This window comes from Oncorhynchus keta, chromosome 23, assembly GCF_023373465.1.
Source record: "Oncorhynchus keta strain PuntledgeMale-10-30-2019 chromosome 23, Oket_V2, whole genome shotgun sequence".
In the NCBI taxonomy this organism is placed as follows: domain Eukaryota; kingdom Metazoa; phylum Chordata; class Actinopteri; order Salmoniformes; family Salmonidae; genus Oncorhynchus; species Oncorhynchus keta.
The window spans coordinates 11,619,816-11,645,337 of record NC_068443.1 but is presented as its reverse complement, the minus strand read 5'-3'; the positions used below and the strand labels follow the sequence as shown (position 1 = coordinate 11,645,337).

Here is a 25,522-nt window from a genome sequence, read left to right as displayed (position 1 = left end):
ACCCTGGACGCGGGCCGGAGGAGTCCTGAATGGAGATCCTGAATGGAGAAGGACCCTGGAGCGCATGGAGGGATTTGGAGAGTTATATTCTTCAGGAGAATCCTGAATGGAGAAGGACCCTGGACGCGGGCCAGAGAGTGAGGAGATCCTGAATGGAGAAGGACCCTGGACGCGGGCCGGAGAGTGAGGAGATCCTGAATGGAGAAGGACCCTGGACGCGGGCCGGAGAGTGAGGAGATCCTGAATGGAGAAGGACCCTGGACACCCTTTTGGCCAGAGAGTGAGGAGATCCTGAATGGAGAAGGACCCTGGACGCGGGCCAGAGAGTGAGGAGATCCTGAATGGAGAAGGACCCTGGACATCGGGCCGGAGAGTGAGGAGATCCTGAATGGAGAAGGACCCTGGACGCGGGCCAGAGAGTGAGAGATCCTGAATGGAGAAGGACCCTGGACGCGGGCCAGAGAGTGAGGAGATCCTGAATGGAGAAGGACCCTGGATGCGGTTAGCCGGAGAGTGAGAGATCCTGAATGGAGAAGGACCCTGGACGCGGGCCTGAGGAGATCCTGAATGGAGAAGGACCCTGGACGCGGGCCGGAGAGTGAGGAGATCCTGAATGGAGAAGGACCCTGGACGCGGGCCGGAGAGTGAGGAGATCCTGAATGGAGAAGGACCCTGGGGGGCCGGAGAGTGAGGAGATCCTGAATGGAGAAGGACCCTGGACGCGGGCCGGAGAGTGAGGAGATCCTGAATGGAGAAGGACCCTGGACGCCAGGAGGAGATCCTGAATGGAGAGTGAGAGAGAGTCCTGAATGGAGAAGGACCCTGGACGCGGGCCAGAGAGTGAGGAGATCCTGAATGGAGAAGGACCCTGGACACGGGCCGAGAGTGAGGAGATCCTGAATGGAGAAGGACCCTGGACGCGGGCCAGAGAGTGAGGAGATCCTGAATGGAGAAGGACCCTGGACGCGGGCCGGAGAGGAGGAGATCCTGAATGAGAGGACCCTGAGGAGATCCTGAATGGAGAAGGACCCTGGACGCGGGCCAGAGAGTGAGGAGATCCTGAATGGAGAAGGACCCTGGACGCGGGCCGGAGAGTGAGGAGATCCTGAATGGAGAAGGACCCTGGACGCGGGCCGGAGAGTGAGGAGATCCTGAATGGAGAAGGACCCTGGACCTGAGGAGATCCTGAATGGAGAAGGACCCTGGACGCGGGCCGGAGAGTGAGGAGATCCTGAATGGAGAAGGACCCTGGACGCGGGCCGGAGAGTGAGGAGATCCTGAATGGAGAAGGACCCTGGACGCGGGCCGGAGAGTGAGGAGATCCTGAATGGAGAAGGACCCTGGACGCGGGCCGGAGAGTGAGGAGATCCTGAATGGAGAAGGACCCTGGACGCGGGCCGGAGAGTGAGGAGATCCTGAATGGAGAAGGACCCTGGACGCGGGCCAGAGAGTGAGGAGATCCTGAATGGAGAAGGACCCTGGACGCGGGCCAGAGAGTGAGGAGATCCTGAATGGAGAAGGACCCTGGACGCGGGCCAGAGAGTGAGGAGATCCTGAATGGAGAAGGACCCTGGACGCGGGCCAGAGAGTGAGGAGATCCTGAATGGAGAAGGACCCTGGGCGCGGGCCGGAGAGTGAGGAGATCCTGAATGGAGAAGGACCCTGGACGCGGGCCAGAGAGTGAGGAGATCCTGAATGGAGAAGGACCCTGGACGCGGGCCAGAGAGTGAGGAGATCCTGAATGGAGAAGGACCCTGGACGCGGGCCAGAGAGTGAGGAGATCCTGAATGGAGAAGGACCCTGGACGCGGGCCAGAGAGTGAGGAGATCCTGAATGGAGAAGGACCCTGGACGCGGGCCAGAGAGTGAGGAGATCCTGAATGGAGAAGGACCCTGGACGCGGGCCAGAGAGTGAGGAGATCCTGAATGGAGAAGGACCCTGGACGCGGGCCGGAGAGTGAGGAGATCCTGAATGGAGAAGGACCCTGGACGCGGGGCCAGAGAGTGAGGAGATCCTGAATGGAGAAGGACCCTGGACGCGGGCCAGAGAGTGAGGAGATCCTGAATGGAGAAGGACCCTGGACGCGGGCCAGAGAGTGAGGAGATCCTGAATGGAGAAGGACCCTGGACGCGGGCCAGAGAGTGAGGAGATCCTGAATGGAGAAGGACCCTGGACGCGGGCCAGAGAGTGAGGAGATCCTGAATGGAGAAGGACCCTGGACGCGGGCCAGAGAGTGAGGAGATCCTGAATGGAGAAGGACCCTGGACGCGGGCCAGAGAGTGAGGAGATCCTGAATGGAGAATGGGACCCTGGACGCGGGCCAGAGAGTGAGGAGATCCTGAATGGAGAAGGACCCTGGACGCGGGCCAGAGAGTGAGGAGATCCTGAATGGAGAAGGACCCTGGACGCGGGCCAGAGAGTGAGGAGATCCTGAATGGAGAAGGACCCTGGACGCGGGCCAGAGAGTGAGGAGATCCTGAATGGAGAAGGACCCTGGACGCGGGCCGGAGAGTGAGGAGATCCTGAATGGAGAAGGACCCTGGACGCGGGCCAGAGAGTGAGGAGATCCTGAATGGAGAAGGACCCTGGACGCGGGCCAGAGAGTGAGGAGATCCTGAATGGAGAAGGACCCTGGACGCGGGCCAGAGAGTGAGGAGATCCTGAATGGAGAAGGACCCTGGACGCGGGCCAGAGAGTGAGGAGATCCTGAATGGAGAAGGACCCTGGACGCGGGCCAGAGAGTGAGGAGATCCTGAATGGAGAAGGACCCTGGACGCGGGCCAGAGAGTGAGGAGATCCTGAATGGAGAAGGACCCTGGACGCGGGCCAGAGAGTGAGGAGATCCTGAATGGAGAAGGACCCTGGACGCGGGCCAGAGAGTGAGGAGATCCTGAATGGAGAAGGACCCTGGACGCGGGCCAGAGAGTGAGGAGATCCTGAATGGAGAAGGACCCTGGACGCGGGCCAGAGAGTGAGGAGATCCTGAATGGAGAAGGACCCTGGACGCGGGCCAGAGAGTGAGGAGATCCTGAATGGAGAAGGACCCTGGACGCGGGCCAGAGAGTGAGGAGATCCTGAATGGAGAAGGACCCTGGACGCGGGCCAGAGAGTGAGGAGATCCTGAATGGAGAAGGACCCTGGACGCGGGCCAGAGAGTGAGGAGATCCTGAATGGAGAAGGACCCTGGACGCGGGCCAGAGAGTGAGGAGATCCTGAATGGAGAAGGACCCTGGACGCGGGCCAGAGAGTGAGGAGATCCTGAATGGAGAAGGACCCTGGACGCGGGCCAGAGAGTGAGGAGATCCTGAATGGAGAAGGACCCTGGACGCGGGCCAGAGAGTGAGGAGATCCTGAATGGAGAAGGACCCTGGACGCGGGCCAGAGAGTGAGGAGATCCTGAATGGAGAAGGACCCTGGACGCGGGCCAGAGAGTGAGGAGATCCTGAATGGAGAAGGACCCTGGACGCGGGCCAGAGAGTGAGGAGATCCTGAATGGAGAAGGACCCTGGACGCGGGCCAGAGAGTGAGGAGATCCTGAATGGAGAAGGACCCTGGACGCGGGCCAGAGAGTGAGGAGATCCTGAATGGAGAAGGACCCTGGACGCGGGCCAGAGAGTGAGGAGATCCTGAATGGAGAAGGACCCTGGACGCGGGCCAGAGAGTGAGGAGATCCTGAATGGAGAAGGACCCTGGACGCGGGGCCAGAGAGTGAGGAGATCCTGAATGGAGAAGGACCCTGGACGCGGGCCAGAGAGTGAGGAGATCCTGAATGGAGAAGGACCCTGGACGCGGGCCAGAGAGTGAGGAGATCCTGAATGGAGAAGGACCCTGGACGCGGGCCAGAGAGTGAGGAGATCCTGAATGGAGAAGGACCCTGGACGCGAATGGAGAAGGACCCTGGAGAGAGAGGAGATCCTGAATGGAGAAGGACCCTGGACGCGGGCCAGAGAGTGAGGAGATCCTGAATGGAGAAGGACCCTGGACGCGGGCCAGAGAGTGAGGAGATCCTGAATGGAGAAGGACCCTGGACGCGGGCCAGAGAGTGAGGAGATCCTGAATGGAGAAGGACCCTGGACGCGGGCCAGAGAGTGAGGAGATCCTGAATGGAGAAGGACCCTGGACGCGGGCCAGAGAGTGAGGAGATCCTGAATGGAGAAGGACCCTGGACGCCTGGGAGAAGCCAGAGAGTGAGGAGATCCTGAATGGAGAAGGACCCTGGACGCGGGCCGGAGAGTGAGGAGATCCTGAATGGAGAAGGACCCTGGACGCGGGCCAGAGAGTGAGGAGATCCTGAATGGAGAAGGACCCTGGACGCGGGCCAGAGAGTGAGGAGATCCTGAATGGAGAAGGACCCTGGACGCGGGCCGGAGAGTGAGGAGATCCTGAATGGAGAAGGACCCTGGACGCGGGCCAGAGAGTGAGGAGATCCTGAATGGAGAAGGACCCTGGACGCGGGCCAGAGAGTGAGGAGATCCTGAATGGAGAAGGACCCTGGACGCGGGCCAGAGAGTGAGGAGATCCTGAATGGAGAAGGACCCTGGACGCGGGCCAGAGAGTGAGGAGATCCTGAATGGAGAAGGACCCTGGACGCGGGCCAGAGAGTGAGGAGATCCTGAATGGAGAAGGACCCTGGACGCGGGCCAGAGAGTGAGGAGATCCTGAATGGAGAAGGACCCTGGACGCGGGCCAGAGAGTGAGGAGATCCTGAATGGAGAAGGACCCTGGACGCGGGCCAGAGAGTGAGGAGATCCTGAATGGAGAAGGACCCTGGACGCGGGCCAGAGAGTATCGCCATCTAAGGCAGCAGATGGAGGCAGCAAGAGCGGAACGGCGACGATACGCGAAGTTCGCTCACCAACGGAAGCCCGAGAGGCAGCTCTGAAAACTTTTTTTGGGGGGGGACACGGGGAGATTGGCGGAGTCAGGCTTTAGACCTGAGTCAAATCCCCGTGTTTACCGAGGGGAGAGTGTGACTGGTCAGGCACCGTGTTATGCGGTGATGCATTCACAGCCCAGTGCAGTCTGTGCCAGCTCCTCGCAATTGCCTGCTAGAGTGGGCATTCAGCCAGGACGGATGGTGCCGGCTTAGCGCTCCTTGTCTCCGGCACGTCTCTTCGGCCCAGGATATCCTGTGCCGGCTCTGCATACTGTGTCTCCGGTGGGCCTTCACAGCCCAGTGCGTCCTGTGCCATTTGCCGGGCTAAAGTAAGCATCCAGCCAGGACGAGTTGTGCCAGCTCTACGCTTGAGACCTCCAGTGCTCCTCCACGGCCCAGTGCATCCGGTGCCAGCTCCACGCATTAGGCTTCTAGTATGTCTCCTCAATCCAGTGAGACCTGTTCCGGCTCCACGTACGAAGCCTCCAGTGATAATCCATGGCCCGAAGCCTCCAGTGATGATCCATGGCACGAAGCCTCCAGTGATGATCCACGGCACGAAGCCTCCAGTGATGATCCATGGCCCGAAGCCTCCAGTGATGATCCATGGCAGCCCAGTGATGATCCATGGCACGAAGCCTCCAGTGATGATCCATGGCACGAAGCCTCCAGTTATGATCCATGCCAAGCCTCCAGTTATGATCCATGGCACGAAGCCTCCAGTGATGATCCATGGCACGAAGCCTCCAGTGATGATCCATGGCCCGAAGCCTCCAGTGATGATCCATGGCACGAAGCCTCCAGTGATGATCCATGGCACTAAGCCTCCAGTGATGATCCATGGCCCGGAGCCTGTAGTGATGATCCATGGCACGAAGCCTCCAGTGATGATCCATGGCCCGAAGCCTCCAGTGATGATCCATGGCACGAAGCCTCCAGTGATGATCCATGGCACTAAGCCTCCAGTGATGATCCATGGCCCGGAGCCTGTAGTGATGATCCATGGCACGAAGCCTCTAGTGATGATCCATGGCACTAAGCCTCCAGTGATAATCCATGGCCCGGAGCCTGTAGTGATGATCCATGGCACGAAGCCTCTAGTGATGATCCATGGCACTAAGCCTCCAGTGATGATCCATGGCACGAAGCCTCCAGTGATGATCCATGGCACGAAGCCTCCAGTGATGATCCATGGCACGAAGCCTCCAGTGATGATCCAGGGAAAGGAGCCTCCAGCGAGGGTTCCCAGTCCGGAGCCTGCGGCGAGGGTTCCCAATCCGGAGCCTGCGGCGAGGGTTCCCAGTCCGGAGCCTGCGGCGAGGGTTCCCAGTCCGGAGCCTGCGGCGAGGGTTCCCAGTCCGGAGCCTGCGGCGAGGGTTCCCAATCCGGAGCCTGCGGCGAGGGTTCCCAGTCCGGAGTCTGCGGCGAGGGTTCCCAATCCGGAGCCTGCGGCGAGGGTTCCCAGTCCGGAGCCTGCGGCGAGGGTTCCCAGTCCGGAGCCTGCGGCGAGGGTTCCCAGTCCGGAGCCTGCGGCGAGGGTTCCCAGTCCGGAGCCTGCGGCGAGGGTTCCCAGTCCGGGCCTGCGGCGGGTTCCCAGTCCGGGCCTGCGGCGAGGGTTCCCAATCCGGGCCTGCGGCGAGGTTCCCAGTCCGGAGCCTGCGGCGAGGGTTCCCAGTCCGGAGCCTGCGGCGAGGGTTCCCAGTCCGGAGCCTTCGGCGAGGGTTCCCAGTCCGGAGCCTCGGGTGACGATCTACGGTCCGGAGGTCCCGGCGACGATCCCTGCACCAGAGGCACCGCCGAAGTGGGGGGAGCCTCAAGCGGAGCGGGGTCTGCGTCCTGGACCGGAGCCCCCACCGAGAGTAGATGCCCACCCGGACCCTCCCCTCTAAGATCAAGTTTGCGGCCGGAGTCCGCACCTTTGGGGCAGGGGGGGTACAGTCACGCCCTGACCTTAGAGATCCTTTCTATTCTCTATGTTTGGTTAGGTCAGGGTTTTGTTTGAGTGTTTTTTGAAAATAAAATATCATGAACACTTTCCACGCTGCGCTTTGATCCACTCCTTTGGACGAGAGCCGTTACAATTATTGGGTTCAAATACACATTTAGATTTGTGAACAGCCATCCACAACAACCACAATCCGTAGGGTGCAAATAGCTAAATGAGAGAACAGCAGTGTGATTCACATCAATGCGCTATGTAGATATCAATAATAAGTGATATCCGTATCGCCGTAGACTACACCACTGATGTCATCCTTACCTCCAAGCGTTTATTCAGGTTGGATCATCTTTGGATGCCGACAGCAGTCGCACCATTGGAAGACATAGCTTGGACTGTAGCCTACAAAAGCCTATTCTTGCTCTTTTCCCACGATCCATCAAACACATCTGGTGTGTCATCATAATGATCTCTGACTTGTGGTCAGACTCGCTCAGGTGGAACAAATTTACACTTGCGCCTTTTTTCAATGCTGATTTGAATGTCATTGAGAAAAGTAAAGTATATCAAAGATGGGTTTTTTGTTCCGCAAACATCCTTTATGAATTTAGAAGTAATCTTTCTAAGTAATCATCTAGTTTTTCAAAGTATCTGTAATCTAATTACAATATTTTTGCCTGTAATGTAACGGATTACAGTTACCTTTTTTGTAATCCCTTACATGTAATCCGTTACTCCCCAACCCTGTATACATACAAGGTCTGATTGATTGATAATTCATTGATCAGTTGATTGATCAATACATTGACTGATGACTTTAGTGTCTTATGAGCTTGTTGGATTGTGTGCTGCTAATACATGTTCCCTGACTATTTACTGTCTTTTTCCTCCTCTCTCCTGTCCATCAGGTGAATTGGGCATTTGAGGCGTCCCCGGCCCTCAGCGGTGTAGAAGACGATGAGGGCTGGATGTCCGACAGCCTGGGGCCTCGCATGGAACCCAAGCCCAGCCGAGAGCTGCGAGAGCTGGTGTCCCGAGTAGCCTCACTGGAGGCCCAACTCAAGAGCTCCAGGCTGGAGGGGAAAGGAGGGGTGGTGGAGGAGGGGAAGTGTGCTACCTGGCCCGGGTGAGTGGAGAGTGAGAGGAAATGAAGGAAGGAAATAATTATGGTGATGACTGATAACAATGATAACAACTATGATAATGACTGATAACAATGATAACAACTATGATGATGACTGATAACAACGATAATGACTATGATTATGATTGATACCAATGATAATGACTACCATGGTGACTGAAAACAGTGGTAATGACTATGATGATGTCCGATAACAACGATGATGATGAAGATGTTTTTTTAAATGTATTTTTATGTCCTGACCCCTCCCCTTCCTCCATCTATGGACAGGAAGTACAACACCCTGATCCAGGCTCAGGCCAGGGAGCTGTCCCACCTGCGTCAGAGGATGAGGGAGGGCCGTGGTGTCTGTCACATACTCACACAACACCTGGGAGACACCACCAAGGTCTGACACTCTGACAATCTCTCCAAAGATTAGGACATTATCCACCACTTTTTGACAGTGATTGAATCACATTTATTTCATCGATTTTAAAATGTTTTATTGAACTATCAGCTAAATGTAATTGATTGTCCAGGGCTTTGAGGAGCTGCTGCGTGCCAACGACATTGACTACTACATGGGACAGAGCTTCAGAGAGCAGCTGGCACAGAGCACTGCCCTGGCACAACGAATGGGCACTAAGATCAGTGGACGTGAGTGTGGAGAACACACACACCAACCTATGCACAGACACACACATATGCACACACACACAGACAGACAGACACACACATATGCACACACACACAGACAGACAGACAGACTCACACACACACACACATATTCCCTGATCTTCTTTCCTTGTATCTTGCTCTCTGTCCTCCCTTTCCTCTCCACTACCCGTTCTTCTCTCTCCTCAGGTGACCGTGCTGAGCTACATGATGATAAGATGGGCCATGAGCTGCTTGCTTTGCGGTGGGTTTTATGTCCAAATGATGTGTAACCATCTGAAAAAAGTGTTTCCCTTGTGTGTGTTTTGGTTTTAGTATTAGTTGTGGGGATCAGAAGTCCAGGGGACCAGAAGTCCACGGGACCAGAAGTCCAGGGGACCAGAAGTCCACGGGACCAGGATAGTATCACAAGGAAAAGTGGGGCCATTTTCCCCACAAGGAAAAAAAAGGCTGTTTTAAGGCTTAGGGGTTAGGTTTAGGGTTATGGTTAGAATTAGGGTTAGGAGTTATGGTTAGGTCTAAGGTTTGGGGTTAAGGTTAAGGTTAAGGTAAAGGTTAAGGTTAGTGATGAAACACACCAATAATCTCACTGCCAATAGACTGCTGATAGGTACTTATCACAGTGGGAGGCCTGTGAACAAAAGTGTGCTCGGACAAAAGTGGTACCTGCTGCGTGCTGACCCAGTAACGACGAACCTACCGATTCTACTTGTAGAACCGCAATGCTCGTCAGTGGCCAACAACTTGAACTTTCAGCCACTCAGAGTGCACGACCCCCCACATGGGGAAGCCAACAAAAGTAATATGAAAAAGAGAGCATTTTCTCTGTACATCCACATATCAAATCAAATCAAATCAAAGTGTATTTGTCACGTGCGCTGAATACAACAGGTGTAGACCTCACAGTGAAATGCTTACTTACAGGCTCTAACCAATGGTGCGGGAAAAAAATGTGTGTGTGTGTGTGTGTAGGTAAGTAAATAAACAGTAAAAAAGACATTTGAAAATAAGAGTAGCAAGGCTATATACAGACACCTGTTAGTCAGCCTTATTGAGGTAGTATGTATATGTAGGTATCGTTAAAGTGACTATGCATATATGATGAACAGAGAGTAGCAGTAGCGTAAAAAGAGGGGTTGGCGGGTGGTGGGACACAATGCAGATAGACCGGTTAGCCAATGTGTGGGAGCACTAGTTGGACGGGCCAATTTAGGTAGTATGTACATGAATGTATAGTTAAAGTGACTATGCATATAAGATAAACAGAGAGTAGCAGCAGCGTAAAAAAGGGGTTGGGGGGGGGGCACACAATGCAAATAGTCCAGGTAACCATTTGGTTACCTGTTCAGGAGTCTTATAGATGGGGGTAAAAACTGTTGAGAAGCCTTTTTGTCCTAGACTTGGCACTCCGGTACCGCTTGCCGTGCGGTAGTAGAGAGAACAGTCTATGACTGGGGTGGCGGGGGTCTTTGACCATTTTTAGGGCCTTCCTCTGACACAGCCTGTCTTGGTGTGTTTGGACCAATCTAGTTTGTTGTTGATGTGGACACCAAGGAATTTGAAGCTCTCAACCTGCTCCACTACAGCCCTGTTGATGAAAATGGTGACGTGCTCCTTTTTCTGTAGTCCACAATCATCTCCTTAGTCTTGGTTACGTTGAGGGATAGGTTGTTATTCTGGCACCACCCGGCCAGGTCTGTGACCTCCTCTCTATAGGCTGTTTCGTCGTTGTCGGTGATCAGGCCTACCACTGTTGTGTCGTCAGCAAACTTAATGATGGTGTTGGAGTCGTGCATGGCCATGCAGTCGTGGGTGAACAGGGAGTACAGGAGGGAACTGAGCACGCATCCCTGGGGAGCTCCAGTGTTGAGGATCAGCGGGGCAGATGTGTTGCTACCTACCCTCACCACCTGGGAGCAGCCTGTCAGGAAGTCCAGGATCCAGTTGCAGAGGGAGGTGTTTAGTCCCAGGGTCCTTAGCTTAGTGATGGGCTTTGAGGGTACTATGGTGTTGAACGCTGAGCTGTAGTCAATGAACAGCATTCTCACATAGGTGTTCCTTTTGTCCAGGTGGGAAAGGGCAGCGTGGAGTGTGATTTAGATTGCATCATCTGTGGATCTGTTAGGGCGGTATGCAAATTGGAGTGGGTCTAGGGTTTCTGGGATAATGGTGTTGATGTGAGCCACTACCAGCCTTTCAAAGCATTTCATGGCTACGGACGTGAGTGCTATGGGTCTGTAGTCATTTAGGCAGGTTGCCTTTGTGTTCTTGGGCACAGGGACTATGGTGGTCTGCTTGAAGCATGTTGGTATTACAGACTCAATCAGGGACATGTTGAAAATATCAGTGAAGACAACTGCCAGTTGGTCAGCACATACCCGGAGCACACGTCCTGGTAATCCGTCTGGCCCCGCAGCCTTTTGTATGTTGACCTGTTTACAGGTCTTACTCACATCGGCTATGGAGAGCATGATCACACAGTCGTCCTGAACAGCTGATGCTCTCATGCATGCCTCAGTGTTGCTTGCCTCGAAGCGAGCATAGAAGTGATTTAGCTCGTCTGGTATGCTCGTGTCACTGGGCAGCTCGCGGCTGTGCTTCCCTTTGTAGTCTGTAATAGTTTTCAAGCCCTGCCACATCCGACGAGCGTCAGAGCCGGTGTAGTATGATTCAATCTTAGCCCTGTATTGACGCATTGCCTGTTTGATGGTTCGTCGCATAGCGGGATTTCTTGTAAACTTCCAGGTTCCGCACCTTGAAAGCAGAAGCACCACCCTTTAGCTCAGTGCGAATGTTGCCTGTAATCCATGGCTTCTGGTTGGGGGTATGTACGTACAGTCACTCTGGGAACGACGTCCTCAATGCACTTATTGATAAAGCCGGTGACTGATGTGGTGTATTCCTCAATGTCAGTCTGTGATAGCAAAGCAGTCCTGTAGTTTAGCATATGCTTCATCTGACCATTTTTTTATATACTGAGTCACTGGTGCTTCCCGCTATAATTTTTGCTTGTAAGCAGGAATCAGGAGGATAGAGTTGTGGTCGGATTTACCAAATGGTGGGCGAGGGAGAGCTTTGCATGCGTCTCTGTGTGTGGAGTACAGGTGATCTACAATTTTTTTCCCTCTGCTTGCAAATTTAACATGTTGATAGAGATTTGGTAGAACTGGTTTAAGTTTCCCTGCAATAAAGTCTCCTGCCACTAGGAGTGCCGCCTCTGGGTGAGTGGTTTCCTTTGCTCATTTCCTTATACAGCTGACGGAGTGCGGTCTTAGTGCCTGCATCTGTCTGTGGTGGTAAATAAACAGCTGCGAAAAGTATAGCTGAGAACTCTCTAGGCAAGTTGTGTGGCCTGCAGTTTATCACAATATACTCTACTTCAGACGAGCAAAATCTAGAGACTTCTTTAGATTTCGTACACCCAAAGTTTACAAATATGCACAGCCCCCCCTTGTTTTACCGGAGTGTGCTGCTCTATCCTGCCGGTGCAGCGTGTATCCCGCTAGCTGAATATCCATGTCGTCACACTTCATATGCAATGTAGGCTATGGGATGGTAGCTAGCTAAGTGCACAGATGTAGGTTATGGGATGGTAGCTAGCTAAGTACACATATGTAGGCTATGGGGTAGTAGCTAACTATGTACACATATGTAGGCTATGGGGTAGTAGCTAACTAAGTACACATATGTAGGCTATGGGATGGTAGCATCTGCCAGGGATAGAGGTCAACAGTCAGAGCCTCTGGCAGGGATAGAGATCAACAGTCAAAGCCTCTGCCAGCGGTAGAGGTCAAAATCAAATCAAATTGTATTTGCCACGTACACATGGTTAGCAGATGTTAATGCGATTGTAGCGAAATGCTTGTGCTTCTGGTTCCGACAGTGCAGTAATCTCTAACAAGTAATCTAACAATTCCCCAACAACTACCTAATACACACAAATCTAAAAGGGGTGAATGAGAATATGTACATATAAGTATATGGATGAGCGATGGCCGAGCGGGATAGGCAAGGTGCAATAGATGGTATAAAATACATTATATACATGTGATATGAGTAATGTAAGATATGTAAACATATTTAAGTGGCATTATTTAAAGTGCCATTATTTAAAGTGGCTAGTGATCCATTTGTTAAAGTGGTCAGTGATTGGGTCCCAATGTAGGCAGCATCACTGAGTTAGTGATTGCTGTTTAGCAGTCTGATGGCCTTGAGATATAAATTGTTTTTCAGTCTCTCGTTCCCAGCTTTGATGCACCTGTACTGACATCGCCTTCTGGATGGTAGCGGTGTGAACAGGCAGTGGCTCGGGTGGTTGTTGTCTTTGATGATATTTTTGGCCTTCCTGTGACATCGGGTGCTGTAAGTGTCATGGAGGGCAGGTAGTTTGCCCCCGGTGATGCGTTGTGCGGACCTCACTACCCTCTGGAGAGCTTTGCGGTTGAGGACGGAGCAGTTGCCGTACCAGTCTGTGATACAGCCCGACAGGATGCTCTCGATTGTGGATCTGTAAAAGTTAGTTAGGGATTTGGCGGACAAGACAAATTTCTTCAGCCTCCTGAGGTTGAAGAGGAGCCGTTGCGCCTTCTTCAACACACTGTCTGTGTGGGTGGACCATTTAAGTTTGTTGATCATCTCCTTTGTTTTGTTGATGTTGAGTGACAGGTTGTTTTCCTGACACCACACTCCAAGTGCCCTCACCTCCTCCCTGTAGGCTGTCTCGTCAGAGCCTCTGCCAGGGGTAGAGGCCAACAGGCAGAGCCTCTGCCAGACACATGCTCAGTCATTACAAGTCACATGCTCTCTTGAATAATCTTGTTTTTTTATGTTTGTCTTCAGAGGACAAACGTAACTTTGTTTTACATTTGAGTTTTTACAGCGAATTTGTTACATATGCATTTGACATACATTTATCACGTGAATAATCTTATTACGTTATAGGAACATGGGGGTTTCCTCTGTTTTCCCATGGTTCACTTCCATGGGTTGTGGGTTTTAAATCAATTCATTTAGTGCTATAGATACAGATTTTTAATCCACCTACAACGTGCATAGCGATTCTGTTTGATCCCAGAAGTCCCATTGTTGATCCCAGAAGTACCATTGTTGATCCCAGAAGTCCCATTGTTGATCCCAGAAGTACCATTGTTGATCCCAGAAGTCCCATTGTTGATCCCAGAAGTCCCATTGTTGATCCCAGAAGTACCATTGTTGATCCCAGAAGTCCCATTGTTGATCCCAGAAGTCCCATTGTTGATCCCAGAAGTCCCATTGTTGATCCCAGAAGTACCATTGTTGATCCCAGAAGTCCCATTGTTGATCCCAGAAGTCCCATTGTTGATCCCAGAAGTACCATTGTTGATCCCAGAAGTCCCATTGTTGATCCCAGAAGTCCCATTGTTGATCCCAGAAGTCCCATTGTTGATCCCAGAAGTTCCATTGTTGATCCCAGAAGTCCCATTGTTGATCCCAGAAGTCCCATTGTTGATCCCAGAAGTCCCATTGTTGATCCCAGAAGTACCATAGTTGATCCCAGAAGTACCATTGTTGATCCCAGAATTCCCATTGTTGATCCCAGAAGTCCCATTGTTGATCCCAGAAGTCCCATTGTTGATCCCAGATATTAGAAGATTCCCAATAGACTTTACCCAGAAGGATTCACCCACCGGCTGTGTGTCTAAAAGCTCACCCAAGGTTAGCTGATGAAGCTGCCAAGGAGCACAAAGAAGATTGACTGCTAATCTAATCTAATCCCAGGCTGTAGAGTGGACCTGGGTGAACCACAGGTGTCACGCAGGCCCTCCTTAAGAGGCTCAGTGAGACTGCGTTAGACACACACACACCCTGCCTCGGTTCTCCCTCCCCTCCATTCTGGATGTGGCTCGGTAAGCCATTCTCTCACAGAGAGAGTAAAGAGAAGACAAGAAAGGAAAAGACTCTAATAAGGAAAACACCCTTGGATCTTATGCAATATTTGACCTGATTTGGGAAAGGTCGATTTCTATGAATATTTCCAGGACTAATCAGAATATTTCCAGGACTAATCAGAATATTTCCAGGACTAATCAGAATATTTCCAGGACTAATCAGAATATTTCCAGGACTAATCAGAATATTTCCAGGACTAATCAGAATATTTATAGGACTAATCAGAATATTTTCAGGACTATTTCTAGGACTGTATATACTTTTTTTTATAACTAATTGGGCTATTTCTAGGACTATTTCTAGGACTAATATGACTATTTCAGGACTATTTATATGACTTTCTAGGACTAATCAGACTATTTTTAAGACTAATTGGACTATTTGACTGTCAGATCTATGGCTCCACTATGGAAGTCCATGCTTTCTAAGAGCAGTCCCCTGTACAGGGACTCTCTGTGGTCTTTCTCTGTGTGTGGGGATCGCGCTGGGAGAGAGCCTGCCCTCCTATGGAAACAGATGGAAAGAGAGCGGGAGTTCCTACAGAGGAAACTGGCAATGTAAGGGGGATGCAATAGGCAAGATCATGGTCATACAACTTGATTGCGGTATTCGAGCTCTGTGGTGGATCTTAGTGACTTTCACTTAGCAGCCTTTCTGGTGGCCTATGTCTGTGTGTGTGATTGTGTCTGTCTATAAGTGTGTAAGTGTTTTTGAAAGAAAGGCAATCTTTTTTCTCCATTAAAATAACATAAAATTGATCAGAAATACAGTGTAGACATTGTTAATGACTATTGTAGCTGGAAACGGCTGCTTTTTTATGGAATATGTGCACAGAGGCCCATTTATTTATTTAACCTTTATTTAACTAGGCAAGTCAGTTAAGAACACATTCTTATTTACAATGATGGCCTAGGAACAGTGGGTTAACTGCCATGTTCAGGGGCAGAACGACAGATTTTGACCTTGTCAGCTCGGGGATTCAATCTTGCAACCTTCCGGTTACTAGTCCAACACGCTAACCACTAGGCTATCTGCCGCCCATGATCAGCAACCATCACTCCTGTGTTCCAATGGCACGTTGTGTTAGCTAATCCAAGTTAATCCTGATTAAAGAAGCAATAAAACTGGCCTTTTGACATGTTGAGTATCTGGAGCATCAGCCCTCCTCTTTCTATTCTGGTTAGAGCCAGTTTGCGCTGTTCTGTGAAGGCAGTAGTACACAGCGTTATACGAGATCTTCAGTTTCTTGGCAATTTCTCGCATGGAATAGCCTTAATTTCTCAGAACAAGAATAGACTGACGAGTTTCAGAATAAAGTACTTAGTTTCTGGTCATTTTGAGCCTGTAATCGAACCCACAAATGCTGATGCTCCAGATACCTCAACTAGTCTAAAGATGGACAGTTTTACTGGTTCTTTAATCAGGACAACAGTTTTCAGCTGTGCTAACATAATTGAAAAAGGATTTTCTAATGATCAATTAGCCTTTTAAAATGATACACTTGGATTAGCTAACACAACATGCCATTGGAACACAGGAGTGATGGTTGCTGATAATGGGCCTCTTTACGCCTATGTAGATATTCCATAAAACATCAGCCGTTTCCAGCTACAATAGTAATTTACAACATTAACAATATCTACACTGTATTTCTGATCAATTTGATGCTATTTTAATGGACAAAAAAATGTGCTTTCAAAAACAAGGACATTTCTAAGTGAGCCCAAACTTTTGAACAGTAGTGTACATCTTGTAGAAAATGACTAAAGATCTGGATGAGATAAACAATCTCTCTTTTTCTCTCTAGGCTGAGTAAGGAGCTCCAGCAGAAGGATAAGATAATCGAGTCGCTCCACACCAAACTCCAGCAGCGTCCTGACACCCCCTCCAGCAGCCATGCCCTCTCAGAGACCACCGACCAATCAGACAGAACCTCCTTTGTGTCAGACGAGTGCCGGACCAATGAGGACCTGGAGCTGTGCTCAGATGTGGATGCTGGCAGCGAATACGCTCAAGAAGTGAAGGGACAGGGGGCGGGACGTGGCCCAGGAAGCACAGGTATAGTAGCCGTTTAAAACATGTGCTATTCATAAACACATACATACCATATATACATACCTTACACCTGTCTCTCCCTCCATCCTTTTTCCAACCTCCTGTCACCCTTTTCTCCACTCTTTTTTCAGACGTCCACCCCTCCCTCCCTCCATCCTCTCTTAAGTCCTCCAGCAGCTGTCCCAACATGCTATACTCCACTCCCGTGGAGTCAGCTAGTCAAACTGGTCCTGTGTCCTGCTCCCTACCCACCTCCCAGTCCCTCCCCAGGCTTTACCCTAGACATGACCTCTGGGGTCAACATATGATCTTTGACCCCGCGACCAGGACCTTCCCTATGGAAGCGGTGGAACAGCAGCTGCATCCCCTGCACAGACAGATGACTATGAATAAGAGTGAGCAGAGTTAGGGTCAGCATGCAAGGGTGTGGTGTTCTTAGTTTATGAGGGACAACCTTGGTGGATTGAGTAACATTATGGAAGAGAATTGGTGATCTGCAGCATGTATTGTTTTGACATTGACAGGGACAACATTGGCTAGATAGAGGAGTGGATGAAGTTAGGGCTAATATAGCATGCCTGCAGTGGATCAGGATGGGACAGTATATATTGTAATGACTTGGTGTGGATGTGACAATGTTGGGGCTGAGAGATCCTAGACTAGTATCAATGTTGGGGTTGAGAGATCCTAGACTAGTATCAATGTTGGGGTTGAGAGATCCTAGACTAGTATCAATGTCGGGGTTGAGAGATCCTAGACTAGTATCAATGTCGGGGTTGAGAGATCCTAGACTAGTATCAATGTTGGGGTTGAGAGATCCTAGACTAGTATCAATGTTGGGGTTGAGAGATTCTAGACTAGTATCAATGTTGGGGTTGAGAGATCCTAGACTAGTATCAATGTCGGGGTTGAGAGATCCTAGACTAGTATCAATGTTGGGGTTGAGAGATTCTAGACTAGTATCAATGTTGGGGTTGAGAGATCCTAGACTAGTATCAATGTTGGGGTTGAGAAATCCTTGTGTTCGATGATACAGCACCTGCATTTGGTCCAGATAGTTTAATGATACAGCACCTGCTTCTGGTCCAGATATGCTGTAATACCTCTAACAAGAATACTTTCTCTTTTACATCACCTGAGTGTGGCTCCTTAATACACACTACTTCTCTATTCTGTTACAGGTTTTGTGGTTCCTCACGCTAAGGCCCGGACAACCGCCCCACCAACCGCCCATCACCAGCCTGACCATTCCACTTACAGACAGACTACCCACCATGCCTTTTACCCACACCAGCTAGGCGGCCGACCCGCAGGCCCCGCCCTGAAGGCAGACGCAGATCTGGTGGATAGTGGTGCATTGTGGGATATGGAGAACATGGTTCAGCCAATCAGGGTTGGGTCATCAGGATACTATTCAGGAAACAGCTTTACTGGTAAGACCCAGAGCCTTCTATTACAATAAAGGGCTCTCATAAGTCCCTCCACATTTTTTCATCGCTAGCATGGTTTGCACTATCTAGACTCAATACCAACATCAATAATTTTCCAACTGTGTTTCATATATAACCTGCAAATACACATTAGTGCTAATATAAACTTGACCAATGTTCTGTTCCGTGTTCCCCAAGGTGTGGACGTGATCAAGGAGCACCTGAGGGAGGTGCAGTGTCTGCGTCAGCACCTGGAGGAGTCCATCAGGACCAATGAGAGGCTCAGACAGCAGCTGGAGGAACGCCTTTCCACCACCGGCCGTGACGGCGCAGCTCCCACCAACATCTACATCCAGAGCCTGGACTCTGTCTGCCAGCTGTCCAATGAGATCAGAGTCCTGAAAGAGGAGAACCTGGCTCTCCAGGCCCGCCTGCAGGCCAGCTCAGGTACTGTACCTCACCAGTCCACCCTACTGTCAACATTAAACCAAATTATTCATATTTTGTCTACAGAGGGCTTGCAGTTGCGTCACAAATCACCTAGCAACCCCACCTTGCGCCATGTTGGAAGACCAAAGTTAGTATGTGGGATGCCTCCAATCGACCACATGGCTGGCTGCATTCTGCTACCACCCGAAACTTCGGGAAGATTGCCCATTATTTATTTTTCTAAGCACCCAGAAGACGAGGGCGTGGGAGAATCTTTTCAAGTAAGTAAATATATTTAGAAAATGATCAATTATTAGCTAGCTTGCTACAGAAACTTAGTGTGCAGGCTAACTCAAATGAGCTGTTAACTTCGTTAACGTAATGTTTGCTACCATAGTTAGCTTACTTTACATACTGTATAGCTAGCTAAGGGAATTAAATATCACCAGCTTGCTAACTTCATATTAGATAGTTATCTTCATGTATTTATTATTGTAACTAAATCCATTTATAGCTACAGTAGGTAGGTAGCTAGCTAGCTAACAACGATGGAAAAGGGAGAAAGGATTAGCTAGCAGTTCCGGCTGTCAGAGAAGGGAGAGTAGGCTACTCTAGATAGGCCAGGTACCTTTAGCAGTTCCGGCTGTCAGAGAAGGGAGTGTAGGCTACTCTAGATAGGCCAGGTACCTTTAGCAGTTCCGGCTGTCAGAGAAGGGAGTGTAGGCTACTCTAGATAGGCCAGGTACCTTTAGCAGTTCCGGCTGTCAGAGAAGGGAGAGCAGGCTACTCTAGATAGGCCAGGTACCTTTAGCAGTTCCGGCTGTCAGAGAAGGGAGAGCAGGCTACTCTAGATAGGCCAGGTACCTTTGTGGGAGGACATTATGAAAATATTATCCAGTTCCAGTCCCTAGTGAGAAAAACTGAGGACAGAGAGAGATAGCAACACAATATTCAGGGCTGTCCAATTTTAGTATAATGCAACCTGTTTCTTTGTGATGTTTTCTGTCCTCAGATAGAGTGCCATGAAACACTGTCTACAGATGAAAAGGTCCCAATGATTGTCCCAAGAGAAAAAGGATACATCCTTGTATACCAAGGATTATATGTGTACCTATGTTATACAGTGCCTTGCGAAAGTATTCGGCCGCCTTGAACTTTGCGACCTTTTGCCACATTTCAGGCTTCAAACATAAAGATATAAAACTGTATTTTTTTGTGAAGAATCAACAACAAGTGGGACACAGTCATGAAGTGGAACGACATTTATTGGATATTTCAAACTTTTTTAACAAATCAAAAACTGAAAAATTGGGCGTGCAAAATTATTCAGCCCCTTTACTTTCAGTGCAGCAAACTCTCTCCAGAAGTTCAGTGAGGATCTCTGAATGATCCAATGTTGACCTAAATGACTAATGATGATAAATACAATCCACCTGTGTGTAATCAAGTCTCCGTATAAATGCACCTGCACTGTGATAGTCTCAGAGGTCCGTTAAAAGTGCAGAGAGCATCATGAAGAACAAGGAATACACCAGGCAGGTCCGAGATACTGTTGTGAAGAAGTTTAAAGCCGGATTTGGATACAAAAAGATTTCCCAAGCTTTAAACATCCCAAGGAGCACTGTTCAAGCGATAATATTGAAATGGAAGGAGTATCAGACCACTCCAAATCTACCAAGACCTGGCCGTCCCTCTAAACTTTCAGCTCATACAAGGAGAAGACTGATCAGAGATGCAGCCAAGAGGCCCATGATCACTCTGGATGAACTGCAGAGATCTACAGCTGAGGTGGGAGACTCTGTCCATAGGACAACAATCAGTCGTATATTGCACAAATCTGGCCTTTATGGAAGAGTGGCAAGAAGAAAGCCATTTCTTAAAGATATCCATAAAAAGTGTTGTTTAAAGTTTGCCACAAGCCACCTGGGAGACACACCAAACATGTGGAAGAAGGTGCTCTGGTCAGATGAAACCAAAATTGAAATTTTTGGCAACAATGCAAAACGTTATGTTTGGCGTAAAAGCAACACAGCTCATCACCCTGAACACACCATCCCCACTGTCAAACATGGTGGTGGCAGCATCATGGTTTGGGCCTGCTTTTCTTCAGCAGGGACAGGGAAGATGGTTAAAATTGATGGGAAGATGGATGGAGCCAAATACAGGACCATTCTGGAAGAAAACCTGATGGAGTCTGCAAAAGACCTGAGACTGGGACGGAGATTTGTCTTCCAACAAGACAATGATCCAAAACATAAAGCAAAATCTACAATGGAATGGTTCAAAAATAAACATATCCAGGTGTTAGAATGGCCAAGTCAAAGTCCAGACCTGAATCCAATCGAGAATCTGTGGAAAGAACTGAAAACTGCTGCTCACAAATGCTCTCCATCCAATCTCACTGAGCTCGAGCTGTTTTGCAAGGAGGAATGGGAAAAAAATTTGATGTGCAAAACTGATAGAGACATACCCCAAGCGACTTACAGCTGTAATCGGAGCAAAAGGTGGCGCTACAAAATATTAACTTAAGGGGGCTGAATAATTTTGCACGCCCAATATTTCAGTTTTTGATTTGTTAAAAAAGTTTGAAATATCCAATAAATGTCGTTCCACTTCATGATTGTGTCCCACTTGTTGATTCTTCACAAAAAAATACAGTTTTATATCTTTATGTTTGAAGCCTGAAATGTGGCAAAAGGTCGCAAAGTTCAAGGGGGCCGAATACTTTCGCAAGGCACTGTATGTGTACCTATGTTATATGTGTACCTATGTTGGCACATTTTGTGAACAGAAATACAGTTTAAAAGTCACACAATGTATAAACCTATTACAGCTGGAGCAGACCAACCCTGCTGGGTGTGCAGGCTTCTGTTCCAGCCCAGCACGAACACACCTGATTCAATGTATCAAACCTAATTAGTTCATTATCAGGTATGCTATTACTGGGCAGGAATGTAAGTCTGCTCCTCCAGTAGATCAGTGATCAGTGGAAGGAGGTTGGCCACCTCTTGTATTTTTTTTGTTGTTCTACTTAAATGATGCTTTAGTAGTAATAGCCTACTTATTACTACAATGTCTAACCTTTACATATCAGTTAGTTTACTTGTATACTTTGTAATTATATGAAATAGTGTTGAAATAGTTAAGTGATAAACTTGATTTAATTGTTAACTATTATTCAAAATTAACTATGTTGATTAATCACTATCCAGCAATAAAGAGGGGAATCAATATTTCATTGTCACTGTCTTTTCAGGAAAAAAAGGCCACATTTTTTCCTGTGCAACGGAAAGAAACATCTTTGATATATCCTATGCCACTACGCGATTATTAATAGCCTAAATTATCACTATCCAATCTACTCATCACATTAGGAATAGCAGGGCTTACATTAGTCTGCAAATGCTATGAACAGATTGCATGCATATCAAATCTAACTTTATTTGTCACATGCGCAGAATACAACCGGTGTAGACCTTACAGTGAAATGCTTACTTACAAGCCCTTAACCAACAGTGCAGCTCAAGAAGAGTGAAGAAAATATTTACCATATAAACTAAAGTAAAAAACAATAAAAAGTAACACAATAAAATAACAATAACAAGGCTGTATACAGGGGTTACCGGTACTGAGTCAGTGTGCGGGGGTACAGGTTAGTAGAGATCATTTGTACATGTAGGTAGGGGTGAAGTGACTATGCATAGATAATAAACAGTGAGTAGCAGCAGTGTAAAAAACAAATGGGGGGGGTCAATGTAAATAGTCCGGTGGTCATTTGATTAATTGTTCAGAAGTCTTATGGCTTGGGGGTAGCAGCTGTTAAGGAGCCTTTTGGACCTAGACTTGGTGCTCCGGTACATCAGCCCCGTCTTTTGCTGTAGTCCATGATCAGCTCCTTTGTCTTGCTCACATTGAGGGAGAGGTTGTTGTCCTGGCACCACACTGCCAGTTCTCTGACCTCCCTATAGGCTGTCTCATCGTTGTCAGTGATCAGGCCTACCACTGTTGTGTTGTCAGCCAACTTAATGATGGTGTTGGAGTCGTGTTTGGCCATGAAGTCGTGGGTGAACAGGGAGTACATGAGGAGACTAAGTACACACCCCTGAGGGGCCACAGTGTTAAGGATCAGTGTGGCAGATGTGTTGTTGCCTACCCTTACCACCTGGGGCCGACCCGTCAGGAAGTACAGGATCCAGTTGCAGAGGGAGGTGTTTAGTCCCAGGGTCCTTAGCTTGGTGATGAGCTTTGAGAGCACTATGGTGTTGAACGCTGAGCTATAGTCAATGAACAGCATTCTCACATAGGTGTTCCTTTTGTCCAGGTGGGAAAGGGCAGCGTGGAGTGTGATTTAGATTGCGTCATCTGTGGATCTGTTGGGGCGGTGGGCGAATTTGAGGGGGTTTAGGGTATCCGGGAGGATGCTGTTGATGTGAGCCATGACCAGCCTTTCAAAGCATTTCATGGCTACTGATGTGAGTGCTATGAGGCAGTAATCATTTAGGCAGGTTACCTTCACTTCCTTGGGCACAGGGACGATGGTGGTCTGCTTGAAACATGTAGGTATTACAGACACGGCCAGGGAGACGTTGAAAATGTCAGTGAAGACCCTTGCCAGTTGGTCCGTGCATGCTTTGAGTACACGTCCTGGTAATATGTCTGGCTCCGCGGCTTTGTGAATGTTGACCTATTTTTAAAGGTCTTCCTCACATCGGCTACTGGGAGTGTTATCACAGTCATCCAGAACAGCTGGTGCTTTGGTGAATTCTTCAGTGTTGCTTGCCTCGAAGTGAGCATAATAGGCATTTAGCTCGTCTGGTAGGCTCACGTCAGAGAGCAGCTTGCATCTGGGTTTCACTTTGTAGTCCGCAATAGTTTTCAAGCCCTACCACATCCGACGAGCGTCAGAGCTGGTGTAATATGATTCAATCCTAATCCTGTATTGAAAGCTTTGTTTGTTTGATGATTTACCTGAGGGCATAGCAGGACTTCTTATAAGTGTCCGGATTAGTGTCCCACTCCTTGAAAGCGGCAGCTCTAGCCTTCAGCTTGATGCGGATGTTGCCTGTAATCCATGGCTTCTGGTTGGGATATGAACATGTGGGGACGACGTCGTTGATGAAGCCGGTGACTGATGTGGTAAACTCCTCAATGCCATTGGATGGATCCCGGAACATATGCCAGTATGTGGTAGCAAAACAGTCCTGTTGCGTAGCATCCGGGTCATCTGACCACTTCCGTATTGAGCGACTCACTGGTCCTTCCTGCTTTAGTTTTTGCTCGAAAGCAGGAATCATGAGGATAGATTTATGGTCAGATTTGCCAAATGGAGGGCAAAGGAGAGCTTTGTATGCATCTCTGTGTGTGGAGAAAAGGTGGTCTAGAGTTTTTTTCCCCTCTGGTTGACATGTAACATGCTGGTAAAAATGTGGTAAAACTGATTTAAGTTTGCCTGCATTAAAGTCCCCGGGCCACTAGGAGCGTCTCTTCTGGATGAGAATTGTCTTGTTTGCTTATGGCCTTATACAGCTGGTTAAGTGCGGTCTTAGTGCCAGCATCAGTCTGTGGTGGTAAATAGATGGCTATGAATTATATAGATGAGAACTCTCTTGGTAGATAGTGTGGTCTACAGCTTATCATAAGGGACCCTACCTCAGGCGAGCAATACCTCGAGACTTCTTTAATATTAGATATTATTAATATTATTAATATCGTGCACCAGCTGTTATTGACAAATATACACACACCCCCACCCATCATCTTCTGTTATAAAGGTGCATTTTTATGGTTGAAAGAATTGCTTCACCAAAACATGAAACTCATGTGACACATGCTAATAGCTAGACTACAAGCTATTGCGCTAGCTAGCTAATTTTGGCTAACTTAGTGCAGTTGTTATCACCTGGTTAGCATAGCAGCGAAACTAAACTCAAAATCGATCAGACTTGATTTACCAGTGATTAAATGATCGTAGCAAACCATGTATTGACAGCTGTCTGGGTTCAGGTCTTGACGGGCAAAAATGTTTCTTCGCTTTTCTGACAGTTCTTTAGTCTTATCTCATTGGTGTCACCAATGGTGTTTCATGATTGGGGGAAATCTGTATTTTTTTCCCCCTTGTCTTTCCTAACCTTGTTAGAGCAGCTAAATACTGCACAGAAAATGAATGGGGTGATGAATCAACTATTATCATGCAGTTTGTGGTAGCCACTCGGCTGCTGTTGTCAGAAGAATTAAAGCGGTGGTCTTCCAATATTGCCGCCGGGAGGCGGTCTACGTCAACTGCTAGCCCTCTGTAAGGCATGGACTATTCTAAAACATTTGATGTTGTTAAAAAGGATCTGATGTAGTGTCTTGCTCTGCCTTCCCGTCATGTGTGGTTCCCCCTCAGAAACGTGTGAGGAGGCGGAGCAGCTGCGTGAGGTGGCAGTGACGGGGCGTGCCCGTCTGAAGCAGGCGGAGCTGGAGGCGGAACAGTGGAAGGAGGAGTTACGCCGGCTGCAGACACACAGCCAGGAGCAGGGACAGCAGATTCACACACTCAGACAGGAGAGGCAGAACAGCCATGACAAAAACAATAGGTGTGTGTGTGTGTGTGTGTGTGTGTGTGTGTGTGTGTGTGTGTGTGTGTGTGTGTGTGTGTGTGTGTGTGTGTGTGTGTGTGTGTGTGTGTGTGTGTGTGTGTGTGTGTACGGTTGATGGTATGAACGTGCGTACGGTTGACAGTATGAACGTGCGTACGGTTGACAGTATGAACGTGCGTACGGTTGACGGTATGAACGTGTGTATGGTTGATGGTATGAACGTGTGTACGGTTGACGGTATGAACGCGTGTATGGTTGATGGTATGAACGTGTGTACGGTTGACAGTATGAACGGTTGACGGTATGAACGTGTGTGTACAGTTGACGGTATGAACGTGCGTACGGTTGACAGTATGAACGTGCGTACGGTTGACGGTATGAACGTGTGTGTACGGTTGACGGTATGAACGTGCGTACGGTTGATGGTATGAACGTGTGTAGGGTTGACGGTATGAACGTGCGTACGGTTGGTGGTATGAACGT

General features: G+C 49.0%; 2 protein-coding genes across 8 annotated transcripts in view; both read left to right on the top strand.

Moving 5' to 3' along the window:
• LOC118372517 (myomegalin-like) overlaps window positions 1–25,522 on the top strand; it is a 122,407-nt gene that overhangs the window by 89,689 nt on the left and 7,196 nt on the right. The window contains 9 exon segments of the mRNA XM_052476352.1: window positions 7,724–7,941; window positions 8,230–8,347; window positions 8,481–8,598; window positions 8,806–8,860; window positions 16,352–16,602; window positions 16,731–16,994; window positions 17,781–18,032; window positions 18,228–18,476; window positions 24,847–25,036. Of these exon segments, the coding sequence (XP_052332312.1) occupies window positions 7,724–7,941; window positions 8,230–8,347; window positions 8,481–8,598; window positions 8,806–8,860; window positions 16,352–16,602; window positions 16,731–16,994; window positions 17,781–18,032; window positions 18,228–18,476; window positions 24,847–25,036 (1,715 nt within the window).
• LOC127910979 (uncharacterized) lies at window positions 5,522–7,547 on the top strand. 7 transcript variants are annotated; one of them, XM_052476360.1, is made up of 2 exons: window positions 5,522–6,225; window positions 6,517–7,547. In XM_052476360.1, the coding sequence occupies exons 1-2, from the start codon at window positions 5,524–5,526 to the stop codon at window positions 6,763–6,765; spliced, it is 951 nt and encodes a 316-aa protein (XP_052332320.1). In that variant the 5' UTR covers window positions 5,522–5,523; the 3' UTR covers window positions 6,766–7,547. The 7 variants fall into 7 exon arrangements, with proteins under 7 accessions (XP_052332320.1, XP_052332319.1, XP_052332318.1 ...); XM_052476359.1 differs by having other exon boundaries at window positions 5,522–6,252; XM_052476358.1 differs by having other exon boundaries at window positions 5,522–6,333.

Excerpts from the sequence above, each read along its gene's own strand:
- LOC127910979 (XM_052476354.1), top strand. The coding sequence starts at position 5,524 with ATGATCCATGGCACGAAGCCTCCAGTTATGATCCATGCCAAGCCTCCA. Across the intron at positions 6,442-6,516 it reads GTCCGGAGCCTGCGGCGAGG|GTTCCCAGTCCGGAGCCTGC; the intron begins GTTCCCAGTCCG and ends GCCTGCGGCGAG.